The 23,680-nt window shown below is 39.3% G+C and overlaps 2 protein-coding genes across 5 annotated transcripts in view; one reads left to right on the forward strand and one right to left on the reverse strand.

The window, feature by feature from the left end:
* The window catches only part of nolc1 (nucleolar and coiled-body phosphoprotein 1), a 30,094-nt gene extending 19,071 nt beyond the window's left edge, over positions 1 to 11,023 (forward strand). For 2 of the 4 annotated variants that reach the window (XM_052090297.1, XM_052090300.1), the window contains 6 exons: positions 617 to 676; positions 766 to 1,278; positions 2,283 to 3,722; positions 4,795 to 4,907; positions 6,289 to 6,372; positions 10,079 to 11,023. In XM_052090297.1, coding sequence (XP_051946257.1) covers positions 617 to 676; positions 766 to 1,278; positions 2,283 to 3,722; positions 4,795 to 4,907; positions 6,289 to 6,372; positions 10,079 to 10,237 — 2,369 coding nt within the window. In that variant the 3' untranslated portion in view covers positions 10,238 to 11,023. The remainder of the gene's footprint in view (positions 1 to 616; positions 677 to 765; positions 1,279 to 2,282; positions 3,723 to 4,794; positions 4,908 to 6,288; positions 6,373 to 10,078) is intronic. The other 2 variants (XM_052090298.1, XM_052090299.1) reach the window with 2 other exon arrangements.
* A 5,599-nt stretch (positions 11,024 to 16,622) lies between these two features.
* The window catches only part of LOC127617477 (calcium uptake protein 1, mitochondrial), a 76,952-nt gene continuing 69,894 nt past the window's right edge, over positions 16,623 to 23,680 (reverse strand). Inside the window, exons 10-12 of the mRNA XM_052089454.1 lie at positions 21,876 to 21,984; positions 18,561 to 18,650; positions 16,623 to 17,405 (exon numbers count right to left, since the gene is read on the reverse strand). Of these exons, the coding sequence (XP_051945414.1) occupies positions 17,242 to 17,405; positions 18,561 to 18,650; positions 21,876 to 21,984 (363 nt within the window). The 3' untranslated portion in view covers positions 16,623 to 17,241. The remainder of the gene's footprint in view (positions 17,406 to 18,560; positions 18,651 to 21,875; positions 21,985 to 23,680) is intronic.

Below are 23,680 nucleotides of genomic sequence, written 5' to 3' on the forward strand. Positions count from 1 at the left end.
GATCACTGACAATGATGAAACTACAGAGTGGAGGTGCACACTCTGACATGCTAGTGTCAGGAGCACAACCTCTCCCTCAACATCAGTAAGACCAAGGACCTTGTGGTGGATTTCAGGAGAAAAGATAGAGAACACAGCCCCATCACTATCAATGGAGTACCAGTGGAGAGAGTCAGCAGCTTCAAGTTCATCTGTGTCCATCACTGAGGAACACACATGGTCTGTCCACACTGAGACCGTTGTGAAGGCTCAGCAGCGCCTCTTCCTGAGACTGCTGAGGAATTTTGGAATGAACCACCACATCCTCACACGGTTTTGTGTATTTTATAATTTTGTATATATATTAGATATGTAAATTGTGTTGTGTAAATCTGATGTTTATTGTAACTTTGTATAGGTGTCATGACTGCTATGTTGCTCGGAAGACTTTCACACACTGTTGCACTTGTGTATATGGCTGAGTGACAATAAATGGATTTGATGATGCAAAAAACTATGCAAAATATAATTTCTTACTATTTTTCCTTTTTGATTTTGGGGTTAAAAATAACCTGAGCATGTTTTTGAGTGGTTTTCTGGGATTACCCTTTGAAATTTGTGACTTGTTTCTTTCCAGCAGCCCCAGTTAAGACTGTGACCCCCAAACCTGCAGCTAAGAAGGACTCGTCCAGCTCTGGTACAACCATCTCCAGATAATCACCACAAACAGTCATGTTTGTTTAATTTCTTCTATGACAGAGTGCTAACGAGTTTATTTATTGTCAGATTCAAGTTCAGAGGAGGAGGCACCGAAGACAGCGGTGAAAGCCGCACCTGCTAAAGCAGCTCCAGTTAAGCCGGCACCTGTAAAGGTCGCTCCGGCTCAAGAGGAGGACTCTTCAAGCTCAGATTCAAGCTCAGAGGATGAAGCAGCAAAACCAGCTGCCAAAATTACACCTGCTAAAGCTGCGCCTGCTAAAGTCACACAAGTTAAAGCCGCTGCTGCCAAAGTGGCTCCAACTGCAAACGAGTCTTCATCTTCTAGCTCTGATGATGAGGAGGCCGCCAAGAAACCAGCCGCTAAAGTTGTCCAGGTTAAACCTGCGCCAGCCAAGAAAGCTCCAGCTAAAGTCACACCGGCTGCAAATGAATCTTCATCGTCTAGTTCTTCAGACTCTGAGGACGAGGAACCGGCGGCTAAACCAGCTCCAGCAAAGGCTGCCCCAGCTAAAGTTGCCCCTCCAAAGACGACCACTGCTTCAAAGACACCTGCTAAGAAAGCCGATTCCTCAAGTTCAGGTGAGTTGCTGTCAATTAAGAGATGAAATGTACATCCTGTTACTTTAACCCAGAATCTAAACTGAAGAATATACAGATTGATGGTCTGCTAAAAAGGTTTTGAAGGGTTTGTTCATTAAAAAATATATATATTTTGTTATGACTTTCTTCTGTAGAGAACAAAAAGGAAATGTTAGGTAAAATGCTCGCACTGCTCTTTTCTTTAGTGCAGAATATAGCACACATCATTCTGAACACGGTTTAGCATATGTTCTATCCGATAAGTGCGATGTCATAATCCTAATGCGAAATGTCATGTCTGATTTGATTTCATCAGTACATTATTGGATAAGCATGCATTTCCATTAAATGTATTTTTGAAAATAATATTTAGATGTAATCAGAGACAGTATCATTAAAATTGTCATTTAAAATATTTAATATATATGTGATCAGTGACTGCATATGTATGAAAGTAGAATTATTGTTTCATATTTCCATTTAGTGTCACCGTTACCCTGTTCTGGACTGATTTTTAGTGTCTACATCTATGATGGATCATTTATTGTAGCATTTTTAAGAACAGAACTTTTAGCTACATTTTAAATTTAAGGATTTGTTTTGCATGCGTCTTTTTAAAGTAATAATAATAATAAAAAAAAATTACTTTCCTTGATTCAGGCTTTAGTTGAATGAATTGTGAATCGAACCTTGAGAAGTGAATTGTTACACCCCTACTGAACACACATTTTCAAAGTTTGCTGAAGTCATATAAAATATATAATAGGAAAAAAAGATCTGTCATATGGACTCGGTATATTGTGTTATTTTTTTATTTTGGGAGCGAAGCAGTGTCTCAGTGCCCCATTCACTTTCATTGTCCTTTCTGCGGTTTCTTAAAAATTTCTCCTTTTGTGTTTCATGGAAGAAAGTAACTCTCATGGTTTTGAAATGTCACAGGCCAGTGAATAATTATCAGTGAAACATCTTTTTAAACATCACACAAGCTCTTTTATCTCCCTTAGATTCAGATAGTTCTGAAGATGAGGCACCAGCTAAACCAGCTGCCGTATCCAAACCTGTGAGCACTCCGAAACCTGCTGCTAAACCTGTGACAAAGCCTGCTGAAAGCAGCTCCGACTCGGACAGTTCTTCAGAGGAAGATGAGGAACCTCAAAAGAAACCTGCCACCACACCAGTATCCAAACCTGCTGCTACTCCAACAAAACCTGCCCCATCCAAACCCACCTCTGCAGCTAAACCTGCTGCTAAACCTGTGACAAAGCCTGCTGAAAGCAGCTCTGACAGTTCTTCAGAGGAAGATGAGGAACCTCAAAAGAAACCTGTCACCACACCAGTATCCAAACCTGCTACTACTCCAACAAAACCTGCCCCATCCAAACCCACCTCTGCAGCTAAACCTGTGACAAAGCCTGCTGAAAGCAGCTCTGACAGTTCTTCAGAGGAAGATGAGGAACCTCAAAAGAAACCTGTCACCACACCAGTATCCAAACCTGCTACTACTCCAACAAAACCTGCCCCATCCAAACCCACCTCTGCAGCTAAACCTGCTGCTAAACCTGTGACAAAGCCTGCTGAAAGCAGCTCTGACAGTTCTTCAGAGGAAGATGAGGAACCTCAAAAGAAACCTGTCACCACACCAGTATCCAAACCTGCTACTACTCCAACAAAACCTGCCCCATCCAAACCCACCTCTGCAGCTAAACCTGCTGCTAAACCTGTGACAAAGCCCGCTGAAAGCAGCTCTGACAGTTCTTCAGAGGAAGATGAGGAACCTCAAAAGAAACCTGTCACCACACCAGTATCCAAACCTGCTACTACTCCAACAAAACCTGCCCCATCCAAACCCACCTCTGCAGCTAAACCTGTGACAAAGCCCGCTGAAAGCAGCTCTGACTCGGACAGCTCTTCAGAAGAAGAGGAAATTCAGAAGAAACCTGCTACCAAGCTGGTGTCTAAACCCACCTCCACCCCAGCCAAACCTACCCCTACTGCTAAACTAGCCCCTAAACCTGCCACCAAATCCGCTAAACCATCCCCAACTGTTGCAAAGAGCCCTGCGCCTGCTGCCAAAACCCCTGTACTGGCCAGCAAGCCTGCAGCTGAGTCTAGCAGCAGCGACTCAGACAGTTCCAGTGAAGACGAGGCGCCGACAAAGACAACCGTGAGTCCCAAAGCCGTAGCTAAACCTGCAGTTGGCAACAGAAAGGCCGCAACCCAAACCCCCACTTCTGCAGCGAAGAATCCGTCCAGAAAAACTGCAGAGGCTTCATCCTCAAGTGACAGCAGTTCAGATGAAGAGGAAACACCTGTCGCAAAAACACCACCTGCTACAAAAACGCAGGCTGCTAAAGCCAAAGCAGAGAGCAGCGCATCAGAGGATTCTTCATCTGAGGATGAGGAAACAACAAAACCGTCCAAGCCTCCTGTTACTTCAGCAAATGGTATTGCCAGTGCTCAATATCTGATTGTTCTTAGTCAGCAGTATCGTTGGTTTTTCAGTTGAGCATGATTGACGTGTTGTTTCCTAGAGGCCTTTTCAGACTGTTTTCTAACCAGGTGCAAGTATCTAGTCATTTCAGAGTCATTTTTTCTTTCACTGAATGTGAAAATTCTGCACAAAACAATAATCATGAGGCCAAAGTACACTTCGGTTTTGACGCAAATGCTTGGCGTCTGCATATAGTTGAACGCAACCCTTTCAAAGTATACTTCATTTGACTTGCCACATGCATGGTGTGATGGCCATGAGATACTGGGTGATTCCTCTTCAGGAGTTTAGACCCATAAAGATGTATTTATATTTCTTCAGACTTGAGTTGGACCTAACTTCTGACCTCAAACATGCTCTAGATGTAAGTAATGCCACCTTGTGGACTCACTAATTAGTGCAAATAATTCCAGCCATGCATCATCACCTTGCTTGGAAAAATCAGGCTGCACGCTTTCAGTGCTCGAACACTCTGCTGATGACGATATTTGCATCATGCGTCTTGTACGCCTTGCCTTCACGTCTGACCGAACTATACTTTGGGCTTTAGGTATTCAGAGTTTTTTTTTTTTTGTGGCAAGCATCACTATTATTATTATGTACTTGTTTATTAAAATAGTGTTGTATAAAATAATAATCAATCGGCAACAGATTTATCTCTTTTCCCTTTGAAGTGTTGCGCATAGTTAGGGCAGTGTCTATCACTTTAAGGAAAGTATGATGTTTTAACCGCTCTCAAATTAATACATTGTGAAATTAGTGTAAAACTGTTTCATGTTTATTTATAATTGACTTGTAACGCATTTAGCATTCATTGCTTTTTAAACCTCTTGCGTTTATCTTGTTTTGGTCTCTGTGCAGTGTTTTTAATTTACTCATGCATGAAACCCAATTAGGAGTTAGTCATGGTGCTTGAGCATGTCCTACATCAGTGCTGTTCTTTTCAGTGTATGAAGAAGGGTCAAGCTTTAAAACGAAAGTATCATCGGAGTTCATAGTGTCTTTTCTCTTTCCTCTGATCACAGATACACAGAACAAAAGGAAGAGGAATGAGGAAGAAAAGATGGAAAATAAAACACCCATGAATAAGAAAACCGCCACATCCACACCTCATACTGTTCCTAAAGCCAAACAGAAGGTAAAGGGGTCCTTAAGTGTATACAAGTAAAGTGCATATTCAAACGATTTATAATTTTATGATTCAATTTATTTTTAAAACACAGAAAAACAAAACATAAATACACAATCAACTTTTAACACCCACTACGACCCCTCCTCCCCAACCCCACCCCAAAACCTCATCAAACACCCCTGTAGTCATACATGAACACATACAAAAGAAAACAAAAACCAAACAACTAATAAAGAAAAAAAATAAATGCGCATAATATATATATATCACATCACACACATTGACAATTACCGCTCTCTCTCCACTCAGTAAATATAAGCAAATACAAAACTATGCATAGTGCATTTAGAGTAAAAAGCAGTGAAAAGCAATGTATTGTGGGTTTTTACTAGTGGCTGATAGCGATTGATAGAAAGGAAGGGGGCTAATAAAATGCAGATATGTGCATAATTAAACATTTAAATGACAGCAAATAAGATGAACACTTGGGTGATTCTCACAACATGTCCAATTTTATCCTGAAATCAAAAGAATTAATTTACAGCATATTTTGCAATAGAAAACAAAGCCTATTTTTAGAACCATTATGAATTTTTTTTACATTAAAACATTTATTAAATGCTGGATTTGCAGATGTTTTGTGAGGTTCGTGAAATACATCTGCCTTTATTCAGCCTATTACAAGACTAGTCATTTTTGCAAAATCAACACCAACAGAACTCAGCGATTTCTTCTTAAATTACAATTTCAATGCAAATCAATATTTTATGTCCATGTATTTATTTGGTTAGTAGCGTCAGGGTTCTGATCACCCTCTCGATGTTTATTGTGTGATAACCATCGGCTGACTATACATTATCCATTACGTAGTACTTTCTTGATAATGCCTTTTTTATTTATTTTTTTAGTTAAATTTAGAAATGTTCCTGACAGGTTATGTGAGAATCACCCACTTTCTTACACAATATTTATTAAAAATATATTAAGATTTGAAAACATTGTTTATTCAGTTATATTGGAGAGAGGCTAGATTTTGGAATGCAACACTTCCATTCATCCGCTAAGACGATCTCCATTCATAAACAGACCGTCTGAAAAGGGCTAAACATTGGCTAATGAATTGGTCTCTAGTTTTTATGCAGAACAGAAGTTAAATGGCTGGTACTTTATTTAATATTCCAGAATTGCAATGTTAGCACTTTTTATTTTTTATTTTATACACAATAATTATACACTCTCAATTGGCTCTCAATTATTAGCTCCCAGCGGAGGCAACAATTCTCCATTTTGCTCATGTTCCAAATGGGCATATTTGACAGTTTGTTTATGCACTTCTGCTTAAATGCATTTTCTGTTTGTTTCTCTGTTTGTTGTGTGGCCTCTAAAGGCATCCAATGCTCCTTTCCGTAGAATAAGAGACGACGAGATTGAAGTAGACCCCCGGCTTGCAGACAATTCTTTTGACGCCAAGGTGAGACTATCAATGTAGCCCTGTTTACACATGGTATTGTCTAGGGATGGGCGTTTGAGTAATTTTGTACTCTTAACCTAGAAAAAAACAGAGTAATCAATTTATAATTGAAGTTACAAATAATAAGTACGGGATGTTTGTAAATTGTATATTTTGTTTTTATTCACAAATGTTACAAAGAACGGTTTAAAAATAAGCTGAATTAAAAAAACTATGCTTTTTGGGGAAAATGAATGAAAAATATGCATCAGTAAAAATGTTTTGTTACATGTACAAAAACATGGAATGATGGGAACTCTCTGTGCTCAGTGAGACATTCATAAACTAATTGAGTTACCTGCTATTTGGACCGACCGATTGAATGAGAGGGGCATGTTGTTCGTTTACTTCAGCATTGAGTCTACCTCGTGTGTCATTGAGAGAAAATGGCGGAAGAGCTATTAATCTGTAAAAGTGACTGATGTTTCTAACTTGTGTCAGTGCTGCCGAATACATTGAAGTCTATGAAGTGACGCGTCAGCACAACCTCAGCTCCAACTTGACACCAAGTGTTTTTCATACAAGTTTTGCCTCTCAAATGATGTCTTTGAGAGTATAAAGCTACATTAAATATTTTTAAATGGTTGAAATTTATGAAGAGATGTTGAACGTCTCATAATCCCCCCCCCCCCAATTTCAAACCATCCCCTTGGAAATCAATGCATTCGCAGCATTCTCTGACCTAAACTAATCAATTACACTATGTAACAATTTTTGTTTCTGGGTAGTAAGTGTTATTTCCTAATTGCTTATACCTCAAAAGTATAGAAAATGGCTATTATTCCCCACAAACTTTGCTTTTGTGACCAGGACAGTGATATTTCAAAATGTGCCTATTTCCAATGAGAAAACAGGTGCATTTTGGCTTTGTTCACAAAGTCAGAAAAATACAACATTCGAATCCAAATGATCATGCATTTATACTGAAGTGACTACAAAACGTTTAGAACAGAGTAGTTTTTTGAGATTTAGAATTATACTGTAAATCGCGTTCATGAATCAGCCCCCGAATGAAGTCTCCCATCATGTTCTCGTTATACTGTCCTTGGTAGCGGCATTCAAAGTTCAGTATATCTTGATGGAAGCGCTCTCCTTGCTGCTCAGAGTACGCTGCCATGTTCTCCTTGAATTTATCAATATTCAATAATCAATAATCAAGGATTTGGACATCCTACAGCCCATTGTGCCATGGTTCTTCACCAGAGTCAACCACATCGTTTTAGGCCTTGTGATTGCCCAGAAAGCTGGGAATTCATTGCACTCCAGGATCATCTTTATCTGTGATCCGACGAAGACACCGGCTTTGACCTTTGCCTCAGAGAGCTTAGGGAATAAGTCTTGAAGGTACTTGAAGGCTGCCGACTCCTTATCTAGAGCTCTGAAAAATTGTTTCATAAGGCCCAATTTGATTTGCAGTGGTGGCATCGGATGCACTCTATGCACTGTAGATCGCAAAGTATGAGGGAATGCAAAAATACAAATGTAAATACAGAAGCACTCTTGTTGTGGAATAAGTGGAGCTGGAGCTGCCACTCTGCTGAAGCAAAACTTGCGTGTCGAGTGTCTTTAAAAGGAAACGCCCCGACGCTATAATGTGATTCGCTCCCGGTGGGGCACGTTGTGAGTTATGCGTGGATGCCACAGAGAATAGCATGAGCCTGCACATAAGCTATGCCTCCGCGGTAACGTGCTCAAGCCACATAAGATGCGCAGATTGACAGTCTCTGACACGGAGGCAACTGAGATTCATCCTCTGCCACCCGGATTGAGGCGAGTCGCTACGCTACCATGAGGAGCTAGAGCACATTGGGAATTGATCATCATTTTCAAATTATTACATGTTTAAATTTTTGGGAATCTAAACAAACAAGAGTGAAATAAACCATTTCTCAATATGTGAAAATTATTTCTATTCACAGTTCAAAAATGACAACTCCAGTCGTGGTGTCTTTTTTTGTAATATAATAAGATTTGTGTACTTGTTTTCCAATTCAACAAAAATGAGTGAAGAGCATTCCTGAGATGAATGAGACAAGTGATGTTTGAAGAAAACGAAGACCAATCATGTTAAAATCACTAGAGAGCAGAATATTTAATACGGAGTGTCTATTTGCACCCCAATAGTCTGGAGAAACCACAGAAATATTCGTCAAACTGAACAATAGATGTTGCTGCAGTGGCATGGATTTTTTTTCCCACACCTTTTTATACGAAACCGATTTCCCGTTTCCACTCTTGATACTTCCTTTTAATATATATAATAGTTAAAATGTAATATTAATGTTGATTTCAGTGATTTGGTCACCGTGAATGTTGGAGAGTGCAGAGACCGGTTTGATCCGGAGGCGGGGTCTGCGATCGCACTCGTTCCCACTGCTCGGCATCGCTTGTGTTAAGATTACATTGTTACTAATATTGTTGTAACCATGCTTTTTTTTTGGCAGAAACCATAGTCTTAATTCAATTAACTGCAATTAACCACATGTACTTACTAAAGGCTAAGGGTGTGGTTTAGGGTAATTTACTTGTAATTACACATTGACTGTTATTACTATAGTAAATACGTGTTATATGTGTAACAAGGACACAAAATAAACTGTTACCAAAGGTAATTTTTTCTAAGGTAAAGTTTAGGTGTAGGGGCTAATGTATTGTCTGTGGGACTGTAAATAAACACACTGCAGTGATGCCCATACTGTATTAGTATTTAAATATGGTGTAAATGGCATATACCATTATTTGCACCAATTTCCAATCAAGTTGTAATTTTGGCAAATTATGTAAAGCATGAAAATATTTAATTTTGTATTTTTGTAACAAAATGTTGACAAAGTCGGGCATTTTTTATATATATATATTTATTTATTTATTTATTTATTTTTGGTACATAAAAATTAAGTTTAATCGCTGTCATGTCCAGCACACATTTCTGTTAAACTCCATACAGAATTTGAGATGTGCTGGAAATGACACTGCTGGGACAGTGTCATTTCCAGAATCAAAATTTTTTTGATTTTAAGAATAAGAAAATGACATCTCTGACGAATGTACATACACATTTTTAAAAATAGCGAGTGTGAATTTTTTTTTAACAAGACTGAGAAGTGCCTGAAGTTGAAGAAACTTCCATGTAAACACTGATCAGACACAACATTAAAACTACCTGCCACCTGACTGATAGTATTTACTCAATGGTGCCAAAAAAAATAAAAACATCCAGTGAGCGGCAGTTCTTTGGACAAAAATGTCTTGTTGATGACTGGTTTTAACAGACAAATTCTACTGTAACTCAGATAACCTCTCAGTACAATTGTGGTGAGAAGAATATAGTCGCAGAATGCTTTTCTGAAATGCGGGTTGGCGCTGTTTTTGGTGGCACGAGGGGGACGTACACAATATTACACAGGTAGTGTTTTAATGTTGTGGCTGATCGGTATATTGATTTATTGGTATCCGCTCATTCTTTTTTCTTCAGATAGGCATTTTTGTTTCAAGTCCCACATTACTGGTTTTAGCACATTGTTTTACAGGCAAGTAGGCAAATTAGCATTTACACTGCAAATATAATTGTGGCCCATAAAATAGACTAACATTTACGATAAGATGTTTTTTAATGAGTATATCATGGCTTGTTCCATTTGTGTGACTTGTCTATTAATGATTTTAGTTGGGAGCCTGCGGAGACTGGGGGCAAAAAGCCAACAACCTTCTTAAATTCACCAAGGGCAAATCCTTCCGTCACGAGAAGACCAAGAAAAAGCGTGGCAGTTACAGAGGCGGTCCCATCTCTACCACAGTGAATTCTATCAGGTTCGAGAGTGACTGAGATCCAAACCACACAAGCAACTTCAGAACTCATCTTGTCTATTTCTCCTTTGCTGTATGAGCTCTAGCAAGCAATGTTCGAACCCTTCTACCTTCTCTTCCTGCACCGCTGGCGGTACACTGACACTGTTCTGCGATCAGTACCATTAAGCCAGCATAGACTGAAGGCAGCAACAGAAAGTAGTCTGGTTCATATTGATGTCTTTACCTTTTACATGCCTTGATGCAGTTAGACATGGAAACCACATGGTGGCACCGGTTCATTGAGTTCTGCAAATTAAAAGCATTTTGATTGGCTTCCATGTAAAAATCAATGTTTTGGCAGTACTATAAAATGTTCTTTGAGTTGGAAATATTATGGAAGCTCATTCTAACAGGCAATTGTAAATATCGTACTAGAAATTATGGAATTTTTTTTTTTTTTTGTGATGAGATATCCGCTCTTTGTCGAGAGAAATGAGGATAAATGTTGAGTTGTCTCTGATGGTCAATGTCAATATAACAAATGTAATTTTATGGTTGTGTTAACATGTACGAGCCTATCAATGTATCTTGAGTCTGGTGATTTTTAGTTTTTGGTGTACGGTTCCATTTGAATTGGAAGCCATCAATTTAATGACTCCGCCCATTTCTGTCTGCCTGACATGAAGAACACCCACAAATGGCACACAAATCATTCATTCTGTTTTAGTTCTGATATTTTATTGTCCATTCTATTTACACAGGATTGTGTTTTTTCTCCTTTATTATCAGTCTTCTAAATGTAATTAAAATCTTGACTGATGAAACTCAACTGCTTGTATGTTTTTGGTAAAATTTAATCACTGGTTCTTACAGGGGCACAGCATTTACTTGTGTTGGTTTGATGAAGCCAACATACTTTTATGAACATTTACTAAACTTGGCACAGACCTTCATTCAGACTATTCTGGAATAGTGTGCACGGAGAGTATTTAGAAGAGACAGGCCACTTCTATTAAAATGAATGGGAGAAACTTGAAAACTCAAACAAGAAGCTCTAGTGCCCCAATGGTCAACTGATGTAGAAAGGAAGTTTTGCCTTACAGGCAAAATAGCCAATCACCTTTTAGATACAGACCTGGCCAGTCAATCAAATCACTAACCATGCGCATTAGCTGTACAGGCTGGGAGTTATTTAATTTTTTTGTGTAATATGAGGTAAAGAATCACAATTTATTATTCAAATGTTATAGCTGATTTAAATTGTTCTTTGATCGTAATCTTGGCCAACCTTTTTTGAGATTTTGGTCTTCGAGTATTCAAGTAGATGAGAATAGATGAACTGGCATGACTGGAAATAGCCACCCGAGAGCGTTCCAAAAATGGCCGACAGTGGACTGACTTTCTACTGCTAGGTCTTTTCTAATTAATCAGATTCACAATTTTCAGCGGAAGATTAAGAATCAGAAAAATCCAACAGGCTTACATTGACGGAATGTTCAAATGGGTAAATGGAATGCTGGGTAATTCAAACTCCCAACTGTCAAATTAAATTGTAAACAAACCCACAAAACCCTTTAAAGGTGCTGTAAGCTATTTATTTATTTTCTTCCATGGAAAAGTATGCAACATTTTTTAATAAGTGTCCTGAGATATCTCACCGGTCTCAGTGACAGCTGTAGAATTTGTAAACGGCAAAAAAAAATAATAATAATGGTGTTCGTGGACATCATCACTTTTCACCTGTCAATAGTTTTGCTCATTCTCATTTGAAGCAGATTAGTGACCACATTTACATACTTACGAAAATGGTTTATTCCAGGGTTTTAGCAGAAAGCGACGTTCTGAAACGTCATATTAACAAGAACGCTGATTACCTTACGCCCGTTTAACGTGGCTTTATGTGCTCATGTAAACAAAAGCGGTGTTCTGACGGGTGATGGAAGAGTGCGCATGCGTGGACCACAGTGCATAACAAATGTCATAGGATGGTGCCCAACTACATGTCAACACAGCGGAAAGAATTCAACATTTCTGCGAGTACAGTGGGAAAATCACATATACTATATTCTATACACATGTAAGATATAGACTCTCCCTAATGTGCTCATACAGTGGGGGAATCCTGGAGGGAAACCCCAGTTGAGGCTACGATTCATAGTTTGTCAGTTGAGGGCGCTATAGACCTTTTTCACACTCCGGGTTTTGGAACACGGAAGTAAGCATTCAGGGTACACTTGGACAGCGGTGAATGGGAGATCACAGCAAATATTATTTTCACTTATCCATTTCCTCCAAGACCAAAAGAAAAAATTACATTTGAATAACTTTTTTTTACATTTCAAGTTCCCTATGATAAGGGTTTATAAAGGACTTCATTAATGGCAAATTTTTCATTTATACTTGCATTATAAATCATTCATGTGCGTTGATAACATAAATAAAAAGGGCAACTTTTATGCAAACACCAGAGTTGTAGTCGAGACCAACTCACTCGAGTCCGAGTCGAGACCGAGACCAGAGAGAGTCGAGTCCGAGTCGAGACCGAGACCAGAGAGGGTCGAGTCCGAGTCGAGACCGAGACCAGAGAGGGTTGATTACCTAATTTACTTTTATTTACTTAGTGATATTGGTTTAAAAAAATATTATCAGTTTAGGGTAAAAAGGCCACATAGTAGGTGGTGTTAAAGTAATTTTATTACAATTTGTCAGTATTAAGTGCTCTTGTCCACATAACATCATTTCATTGTACCACTATATACATCCATATAACATTTCTAGTACACATAACATTACTGTACCACTCTATATACACCTGTTTAGCCACTCGATCAAGACTAGTTGTAACGCAAATTTGTTAAAATCTCGAGCGAGCGTGCATGCGAGACAGAGATTGTGCTCCAAACTGCGTATGAGAGTTAAAGCGAGTGAGAGAGACCTTGCGTGTGCAGAGCATCCTCTTACCCTCTTATCGTGAGGGAGAGCACATGGCGGGAGCGCGGGACGAAAAAAGTAGTCCCTTGCAGACTTCTACACCGAACTAGCATTAGCTGTATAAATGGTGCATACATTTTATGCATATACAGAAATTATGAGTTCTTAATCTTACCTTTCTTTGTGCTTTCGCTCCACATGACGATGAAAATTGGAAGTTGTTCCCTTTGCTTCTGTAATTGAAGTCCCGTAGAATGTACATGTTGCAGAGTGTTTCTTTTTAAAAGTCTTACTGCATATGAATTCTTTGTGTCCTTTAAAGGCAAACTGAATAATGGTCGATTTAGCAGACATTGTCACACATTGCTAGAGGCTCACATCCTCCCTACCTGACCGGAATCTTGCTGCCTTTGCGCTAACTAGTCTCAAGTCATGCGCAGTTGCGCACTAGAAAATCACCAATCACTGGGCGTGTCAATCAATTTAAAGAAATATTATATACATACATTAATAATCATGAAAAATATTTTGAATTGGACTCGAGTGGACTCGGGAATAAGTCCGAGTCCTAAAATGTTCGAGTACGAGTCAATACCGAGTCAAAATGCACACGAGTCCATGACAAGACCAAGACCATTAAAATATGGTCTCGAGACAGAGTCCGAGACGAGTCCGAGTCTCGAGTACTACAACACTGGCAAACACCTGCCAAATATTGAGCCATTTTACCTCACATTAACATTTATTCAACATTAGTTAGCTATAAAATGTACTTTAATGTAAATTGGACACATATGAAGCATTTACCGTAATTTCCGGACTATTGAGCGCACCTGAATATAAGCCGCACCCACTGATTTTTAAATAAAATATTATTTTAAACATAAATAAGCCGCACCTGTCTATAAGCCGCAGGTGCCTACCGGTACATTGAAACAAATGAACTTTACTCAGTTCATCACTCAGGCTTTAAAGAAACACAGCTTGTAACAAAAATAAATAGGCTTTAACGAAACACGGTGTGGCAGCGGGGCGTGGTCAAGCGCCCGTCCGGGAGAGAAAAGCGGTAAGGGCGCTTACACCTTAGCTAAATTATGTCTAACACCGGTGTCTAATTTCAGTAAGCATGGGGAGAGCGGCATAAAAAGGCAGCAGCCACAGAGCTGAGAGAGTGACACACGTCAGTCTAGTGTTGGCGCATAGAAGAATTGAGAAACTTTATAAAATTGATTGTAAACATTGCTGTGGCCATTAAAAGCCTTACCTGGAACGTCAAGTGCCCTGCTGAAAACTGTCACACTGGTGCCCGTGTGACAGTTTTCCAAGGACACGTGAAGCAGGGCACTTGAAATTAGACACCGGTGTTAGACATAATTTAGCGCAGGTGTAAGCGCCCTTACAGCTTTTCTCTCCCGGACGGGCGCTTGACCACGCCCCCGCTGCCACACACGGCTTGTAATAAAACATTTGCAGTAAATAGTAGCCTACCAAGAAAGTAATTGGTCACTATCTTCCTCGTCCTGTGCACTGAAACCACTGAAGCCATCTCCTTCGGTGTCGGAGTTGAATAGCCTCAGATTTTGTCTTTTTGCACTGAGTCAATTCCTCACGCTGCTGTTTCCAACGTCTTATCATCGACTCATTAAGACCAAGCTCCCGTGCAGCAGATCTATTTCCTTTTCAACAGCCAGATCAATCGCTTTCAACTTGAAAGCAGCATCATATGCGTTTCTCCATGTCTTTGCCATGGTGAGGGTGACAAAATTACTACCGTATTCAGAATGATGGGAAGTTTGAGCGCGCTCGATTTAATCTAAACAGTAAACAAAAAAAGTTGTTTTGACCTTAACCCGTTCGGCAATTTCATTGGTCTAATGAAAGCTTCACGCTGCCGAAAAACTGAGCACGTCACAGAATATATTTTTTTATTTTGTTTTTTTTATAAAATTTGAAAGTGGGAAAAATCCATATATTAGCCGCGTCATTGTATAAGCCGCGAGGTTCAAAGCGTGGGAAAAAAGTTGCGGCTTATAGTCCGGAAATTACGGTAAGCAGTTTAAAATATTAGAAACATGATCATAAAGTTCAGTATATTTTAATGTCAACAGCATTTTTTTATATGATGTATGCTGTGAATGAGCATGAAGACCTGGGTAGCTCAGTGAGTAAAGAAGCTGACTACCACCCCTGGAGTCATGAGTTCGAATCCAGTGCATGCTGAGTGACTCCTGCCAGGTCTCTTAAGCAACTAAATTGGCCCGGTTGCTAGGGAGGGTAGAGTCACATGGGTTAACCTCCTTGTGTTCGCTATGTGATTAGCTCTTGGAGGGGCATGTGGTGAGTTCTGTGTAGATGTCGCAAAAAATAGCGTGACGCCTCCGCTATGCCTCCATGGTAACACGCTCAACAAGCCACGTGATAATATGCGTGGATTAATGGTCTCAGACGTGGAGGCAAATGAGATTCATCCTCCACCACCCGGATTGAGGTGAGTCAATATGCCACCATGAGGACATAGACCCGACCCTCCCCCCCCCCCCCCTGCAGGTATGAAAAGCCCCATCTTTGATCTTCACTTCACACACACCAACACCTCTTGGAACCCACCTCCTGCTACTCAACCTGCACTTATGGTCTGTGAGGAGGATGTGTCCTGTGTTTTCCAAAAACAAAAGATTAGGAAAGCTTCAGGCCCAGACGGTGTCTCACCTGCCTGTCTGAATGTCTGCGCTGACCAACTGGCCCCCATCTTCACACAGATCTTCAATAGATCACTGCAGTGTGAAGTTCCCTGCTTCTTCAAACGCTCCACCATCATTCCGGTCCCCAAAAAAACTTAATAACTACAGACCTGTCACCCTCACAAAAAAATCAGATTTTCTGTGGTCATGAAGTCATTTGAGAGGCTGGTTTTGGCCTACCTTAAGGACATCATTGGATTCCTGCTAGATTCTGATTTTGATAAGTTAAAATGCTCATTTTTGGAAAAGTGTTGCATGAAAGTCGCCCTAATTATTTATGTTGTTACAGCTGCATATCAATGCTTTACAATGCACTTGTAAATAACTTGGTAATTCATGAACCCCTTTATAAACCCTTAACAAGAAGAACATTTCAAGTGTTACCCTGGTTTTTGATAGTTATCAGCGTATTGCTATACAAGTAAACATGCTCAGTGTCAGTGAAAGAGTTGCTTGACTTTCAGAAAAGGTTGTACACCTCAGGAAGTCAAACAATAAATTAAGTTTTCTATTAATTGTATATAAAGCTTAATTTTTGGTACTCTATTACCAAAGGTTTAGACACTAAATATGTCTTAAAATTCTTATTTTCTACAAATAAACAGTTTATTATTAGATTCTATCATTGCAACTACACTTCACACCTTGTGACTTGTGCTTAAACCCCTTCCAACCCCAATGTAATTTTTTGCACACTTTTGAACTTGCCTCATATTAAATAACTAACACACACATACTGCAGCCTTCAGTAATGTAAAAATCGTTTAATAGTATCGCTCTTTCACCATCATTCTTAGAAAAAGTAATTAAATAATGAGATTTTCAAAATATTAATGCAGTTCAATGGAACAATAGTACAATGGAAATTGCTTGTTAGTTGGATGCAAATAATTAATTTCTAACTTGGGCATATGGATACATTTGAGAAAAGGAGTGCAATGTAAGCTTCTCACATGGGAGCATTCTGTTTATATAGTCAAAGCAAGTGTTTTAAATCAATTGTAAAAATCATACAAATAACCTAACATTCATTTTAAATACCCTCAAGGATGGAAACTCATAGCACTGGCTTCAGGACAAAGACGTTCATTGTATTCCTCTGTCACTGTAACCTCTTGCTATTTTGATGCCTAGTCGAATTCTAGCATGTGAAGAATTGTGCAACTGCAAAAATGTTTAAACACTGACAAATACATACAAGATAACCAAGCTTTCTTTGTCTTGATGTTGAGTAGTTGCGTGTGGGCGTCTTTAATATGACACAGAATGCACGAGCAGTAGTTATTGTAGCATGCGTGTATCAGATATGCCTCACGAGATAATTCCTTAAAGATGAATTCAACTCCATCAGATGACGGCTCCCCAAGTGTTACTGCTGTTTAGGCATGGCAAAGTCCCATGCGGTGTCCTGGGCACACTTCCACATGGCACGCACGAGCCGGGTGAAACCCATGTCCTTGGGCTTCTCCAGCCCACGCATCAGCCTCTGTTTCATGATGGCGATGAATTCCTTATTACTCAGCTCTCCATTACCTTAAAGAGAGCAGATGACAGAGAGAGAGAAATATGATGGTTAATTATCATCAGAAGTGCTTGCCAACTCAATCTGCAAAGTCATTCTCAGCAGAATTCAAAGAGGATACTTATAAAATAGGCATGCAAGGCCATTTAATTGGATGATATTTGGTCGTTTTGGAATGATTGGCAATCAGTCGACAACTGTGCCTGACTGGTAATAAACAGAAGTGGTCATTCCGGCCTACTGTCTTGTGCCCATTTTCAGTTTTTTTTTTTTCCCAGTGAATTTAGAGTAAATAATGTGTAAAAAAAAGTGTTGAGTTCATCCAGGGCTGGACTGGTAATCTGGCATACTGGGCTTTTACCCGGTGGGCCGATGCACTTTGGGGCCGATCAGGGGCGGACTGGACATCAGGAGAACCGAGCGGGCCGGTTAAGCTAAAATGAGCCGCCTCGTAATGCAGAACGGACCAAAAATGCCGCCGCGATATGCAAAAAAGCACAGCGAACACCCCCACCCCCGCTCAAATTTTGGGCCAGTTGCTATGTAAAATCCCAGGCCGATTTCTCTTCCCAGTCCAGCCCTGAGCTCATCAAAGGGCTAATAATGTAATTAATGCAAAAGCACATACCAAATATTAAGATATTCAAAAATAATTATTATTACTATTTTACTCAAATTGTTACACTGACAATGTAATTTGAAATGTGTATTAATTAAAAATGTAAAGTAGAAACCCTAAGTAACCCTAAGAAAGTTTTGAACCCTACTGAATATGTACTGTATATTTACCCTTGTAGATTAATATAAATTGAGCCTAAGTATGAATTTCTTTTAAACCTTTTTATTAATTGATGAATTGGACCAGATAGTGACGATAAAGCAATCAGTCCAGCATACATGGAAACTCATTCAATACTGTTTGAAAAGCATTTTTGAAATATACATTTTAGGTCACTAAATAATTCCTATAGTTCCATTTGTGTTACTTCATAGTTCTGATGACTTTTTAACAAAGAATCAGTTGGGGTGTCCAAAATTATGACTGGTCATATATTTACTGTATTATGTCATGTTATGTCAGCCATCTGCAATTCTGCTCTTTTGATATTGTTTCAACTGAAACCCATATCAGTTGACCACTATTATAAACGCACACAAACACTCACCGTCGCAGTCGAAGAGTGCAAACACCACATCACACACATGGTCTGACAACTCCACCCTGGCAACTGTGCGTGCTACCTGCTTCATGGTTGCTGTAGAGACGGGATGAGATGAACAGAGAGAGAGAGAATGAGAGAATTAGATTGTACAGTGATAAATAAGAGCAGGAACAGAGCAGTATATTCCCGCTCAGGAGCTTTATGAACAGAGTTTGATTAGTTGATATTGTGTTGAGGTTTGTTGGGCTTGATCAATACTGGACATTCAGTCCCTGCAGAGAAAGCTTCACCAGATAGGTAAAGAAAAAGATGGATATAGAGAGAGAACAGCCTGTCTGAAACTTTGAAGAAGATCCAGGAGCAGGAATGGTGGTAGACATGGGAGCCGGAGCCAGGGAGTGGGGGCGCTTTTTCAGCCTGCATCAATTGAACTTAGCTGTCTGATATTAAAATATATACAGTGAAGCCCTGAGTAAACATAAAAAACCTGGGATCCAAGTTTTATTTAAACCTGAAAATAAAGTTTTTGATTTTTAAAAAAAGGTCTTGACAGAACATGAACACAGGGTTTCTAGGTCACTAATCAAATGTAAGAAAATTTGTGACATTGACCAAATTAACTGCATAAACGTTTCTTAATCATTTTGCGTCATACGTTTTCTTTGTTTCAATTTTTCAGAATACAAAAACTTTGTTTCCAGGTTTAAATTGAACACAATTAGACATAAATGCAATCGCTTTGAATCAGATCTCGTCATGTGGTGCTGGGAAGGAGGAGGGTTTCAAAGTGAAAACTCATGTTGTGTGCTGCAGTAAACCCTACTTACTGAACCTGCAAACAACTGAGGCTATTTAAATGTTAGACAAAGAAAGAGTATGCTAGTTGATTGGCTACCACATAACAAGTCAAAGGACCTATCAGCTTGTGCCATGTAGAGTTTCATGACTGAACTTGGAATAATTTATAAAAAAACAGAAAGGTTATGTAAAAATAACTGACAAAATATAAAATGTGAAGCTGATCTGTTGTTGAATATCAGTCCATGGTACATCCTGTCAAAATATGAACAGGGTTAAGTGGATGGACGGTTAACTGGCAACGTCTGCACAACCTAAAACGTCATCACAATGCCAGAACAAGTAGGAAAGTGGGGAGCCACTTGAACAGTTGTTCTATTTGGTGGGAGAGTAACCAGACAAGCCAGGGAGAAACAAGTGAGTATCCATCAAAGTCAGTCTCAAGGCGACCAGCTTCCTTCCAGACACAGCCTCAGAATCAGAACATATTAGAAGAGAAAAAGAGACCAAGAAATGACAAGCTGATGAAAAGCCTCTTTTGTATTCAAAAGGATCAGTGAGTTCCTGATAGACAGCATTTTCCATTTTGCGCGGCTAACTTTGATCCGATCTCTGTCACTCCTTGGCATCCATAAAGCAACATGCTAAGAACCACCTCTTAGCATCCACATAGAAACACACTAAAAGAACATTCAGAACACCTTAACAACATATAGCAACAAGCTAAACACTACTTAGAACACCTTAGCAAACATATAGCAACATGCCAAGGAGAACTTTTTAGCATCAACATAGAAACACACTAAAACACTCAGAATACCTTAGCAACCGTATAGCAACAAGCTAAAGACCACTCAGAAAACCTTAGCAACAATATAGAAATAATGCTAAAACCACTGCTTAGCATCCGCACAGCAACACGCTAACAAACAACATTATCTCAGAACACACGCTAACAACCACTTAGCAACAGGCTAATAACCACTCAAAAGACCTTGGCAACCATATAGCAACATGTTAAGAACAACCTCTTAGCAGCCACATAGAAACCCACTTAACAAACATTCAGAACACCTTAGCAAACATATAACAACATGCCAACAACATTAGCATCCACATAGAAACACACTAAAAATATTTAGATTACTATAGCAACCATATAGCAACAAGCTAAAGACCACTCAGAAAACCTTAGCAACAAAATAGAAATAATGATAAAACCACTGCTTAGCATCCACATAGAAACACACTAAAAACCACAAAGAACACCTTAGCATCAGTATAGCGACAAGCGCAAAACACTCAGAACACCTTAGCAGCCATATAGCAACATGCTAAACACCACTTAGACAGGTCTTATGAACCATATAACAACATGCTAAGAACCACCTCTTAGCATCCACATAGAAACAGACTGAAAAGGACACTCAGGAACACCTTAGCAACCATATAGCAACAAGCTAACACAAATCAGAACACCTTAGCAACCATATAGCAACATGCTAACAACCACTTCTTAGCATCTGTAAAGCAACACGCTAACAAACAACCCCTTTATCTCAGGACACACGCTATAACAACCACATTAATGCTATAACGCTATAACAACCTGCTAGCAACCACTGAGAGCACCTTAGTAATCATCCAGCCCCTGACAAATACTCAAGTGACAAATACATGTCATTTTTCATTGGCATGTAAAAATGATCAGGGGTGAATTTGCAGCAAGTTTGTGGCAAATTTGTCATGAACGTTTTGTAAGGGACAACATGCTGAAAACCACACAGAACAACTTATTTAGCAATCTTACAGCAATGCCTTATCAGTGTGGCGGTAAATGTTTTAAAATTTTAATCAGAAAAGTAAATGTCTAGTTGTCTCTGCACATGTATAACAACTGATAATGTACAGTAGGCTGTAATCATGCACAGAAATCACATGTAGACTGCTCTTGTTTGAAGGACAGGCATGAATTTAGACAGAAAGGACGATTCAAGATGGAGACATATAGCGTTGCCTGAAAGAGAGCAGGAACAAGATAGAGGAGTGTGTGTGTGTGTGTGTGTGTGTGTGTGTGCGTGTGCGTGTGAAGTCAGCAAGGGTGTAGAAGATTATTTAAGTACTGCTTGGAAGAGCGCCAGCTGCTGTGAAATGGGCTGCATCTGGTGGAGTGTTTAACAGACCAGCGGCTCTGCTGATGGTGGGAGTGAGAGAGGAGGAAGAGAGAAACAGATGATGCACTATGCAGATCAGAACTGGGAATTCTCTCATTACAAAGCAAGTCAACCAGAGCCAACTCTTTGATGATCGGCATGAAATCTGGTACACTTCTCGGCCTATCCTGACCAAGAACAGCCCACTTAGACAGCAAGGGACTGTTTGAGTAACTAGTCAAGAGACTAACCATGGTTTGTGTTCTTCATGTGACATTTAGGCTGTCCATGAATAGTCTTTGTGTGGTCTGTTTGAGGATGAGATTACAGTAGAGTTGAGGGATTGTGTATGTACGAGTGTTTGTACCTTTATCTATAGAGGCGCCCGCCATGTGATAGAAACTCAGTGCAGTGTCCACGTCATTCACATTCTTCAGGAAGGTGAAGAAGTTCTCCACTTCTTCAAACGTGATACCCTACAACCAGAGGGACAAATTTACAATAAAGCAATTCATTTAGTTAAATTCTTTAATGACACGTTCGTTTATTGAGCTCATTTAGAGGAGAGATGAATATTAGCTCTCAAATAGAGCTGGGAAAAACATGCTGTGTTTGCAATGAGCACAGAGCCTGTAAATATCGTTTTAAAATCCTTTTAACAAGCATAACTACAGAAAGAGAGTGTTTAAGAGGGACACGCACATTAAATGTCTCTACTGATAAAACTGTTTTCCTACTCCAGAGTGCTGTAATTCTCTCATGTAACTGGAAGTGGCTGACGCTATGTTTTCACTCCAAACATTTAAGTTGCTCCTCTACGAAATTAGTGTAATTGAGTGAATCTCAAAGATCCTGTCATGAACATGTCTGGGTCATATTTCACCCACAAGTCAAAAGAAATTAATAACCTGGTTTTAGAGCTCCTTAACCGCTTCAGATGTCAAACGCGCTCCGTGAAGATTGCAGGGAATCTACACATCGTATCATGGTGTTTTTGGACTTGTTTAAAACAAGGAGAATTTGCTTTTAGTAATCGTATGTAACAGTTTCTTATATTCTCTTTATGTCATCTGTTCATAACATCTGTAAATCTATGCTGAGCACAAATAAACAGCCTTTAGTCTTTGAGTAAAACAATTCACCTGTTGTATTCTATTCATTCATTAACGTTAGTGACTGTCTATCTGTGGATATTTCTGATATATTACCCTCTATGCTGTGTGTTAATTATCCGGTTCACTGACTGAATTTTTATACCATGAGTGTGATGAAAAGTCATTTTATGGGCATGTGAGGAGTTGCGTTTGACAGCGGAATAGAGTTTGTTAGAACAATAATGTTATGATGGACAAAATTTTTAAACTGGTCGCATAAAATAATTTGTAATGGAAAATATAGTGAATTGGCAACTTTAAAACGCTTCTATAACACCTCTATAACTGATGATGTCATCTGTTTTAGTGCGCATGTGTTTGACCAGCCGACATAAGTTGTGCATAAATTATGTATATAATTCACTTCGTTCTATAAGTCGCAGGACCTTTCATATGATGAGACATTTTTTGACTTATATTCTGGAAAATACGGTAGTTGTCCCGAAAAAAATAAAAATAAAAAATTACATTGCAAATAAAATCTTAATAGTACTAAAATATATGTTCCATTCTGAGCTAGAAAACAAGCTTTTGGATATATTTACTTGCATGACGCACTATGGCAAACTGATTAATAAGACAACCAAGCAGGGGTGTGAAAAAATACTGTATCGTACTGTACGATACGACGCCCACAATACAATACTGTATGTATTGTACAATAAATAAACACATTATAGTGTCATTAAAACCAAGTAGTGCAACATTGAGGGTGCAGAACAGTGTCCTCCAAGGTGAGGTCATGCTGAGCACTCACAGGACAACATAGCAACAGCTCTACAGTACATAGGCGGGAAAATCGATGGCAAATGGCAAGTAGATTGTAGCGTTACAGCTTGTTGAGTTTGACAAACAGCGGTGTCATGTACCAGTGCTACGGTATATCAAACATGTCGTTTTACTTACGCCGACATCACCGCACAAATCGTTGGATTTGCAATGCAGAAACACAGCAGCAGCAAAGTTGTGCCTCTCCCAGATGAAAAAAGATTACATGTGCCAATACATTTTTCCTCAA

Source organism: Xyrauchen texanus, chromosome 24, assembly GCF_025860055.1.
Source record: "Xyrauchen texanus isolate HMW12.3.18 chromosome 24, RBS_HiC_50CHRs, whole genome shotgun sequence".
Classification (NCBI taxonomy): Eukaryota; Metazoa; Chordata; class Actinopteri; order Cypriniformes; family Catostomidae; genus Xyrauchen; species Xyrauchen texanus.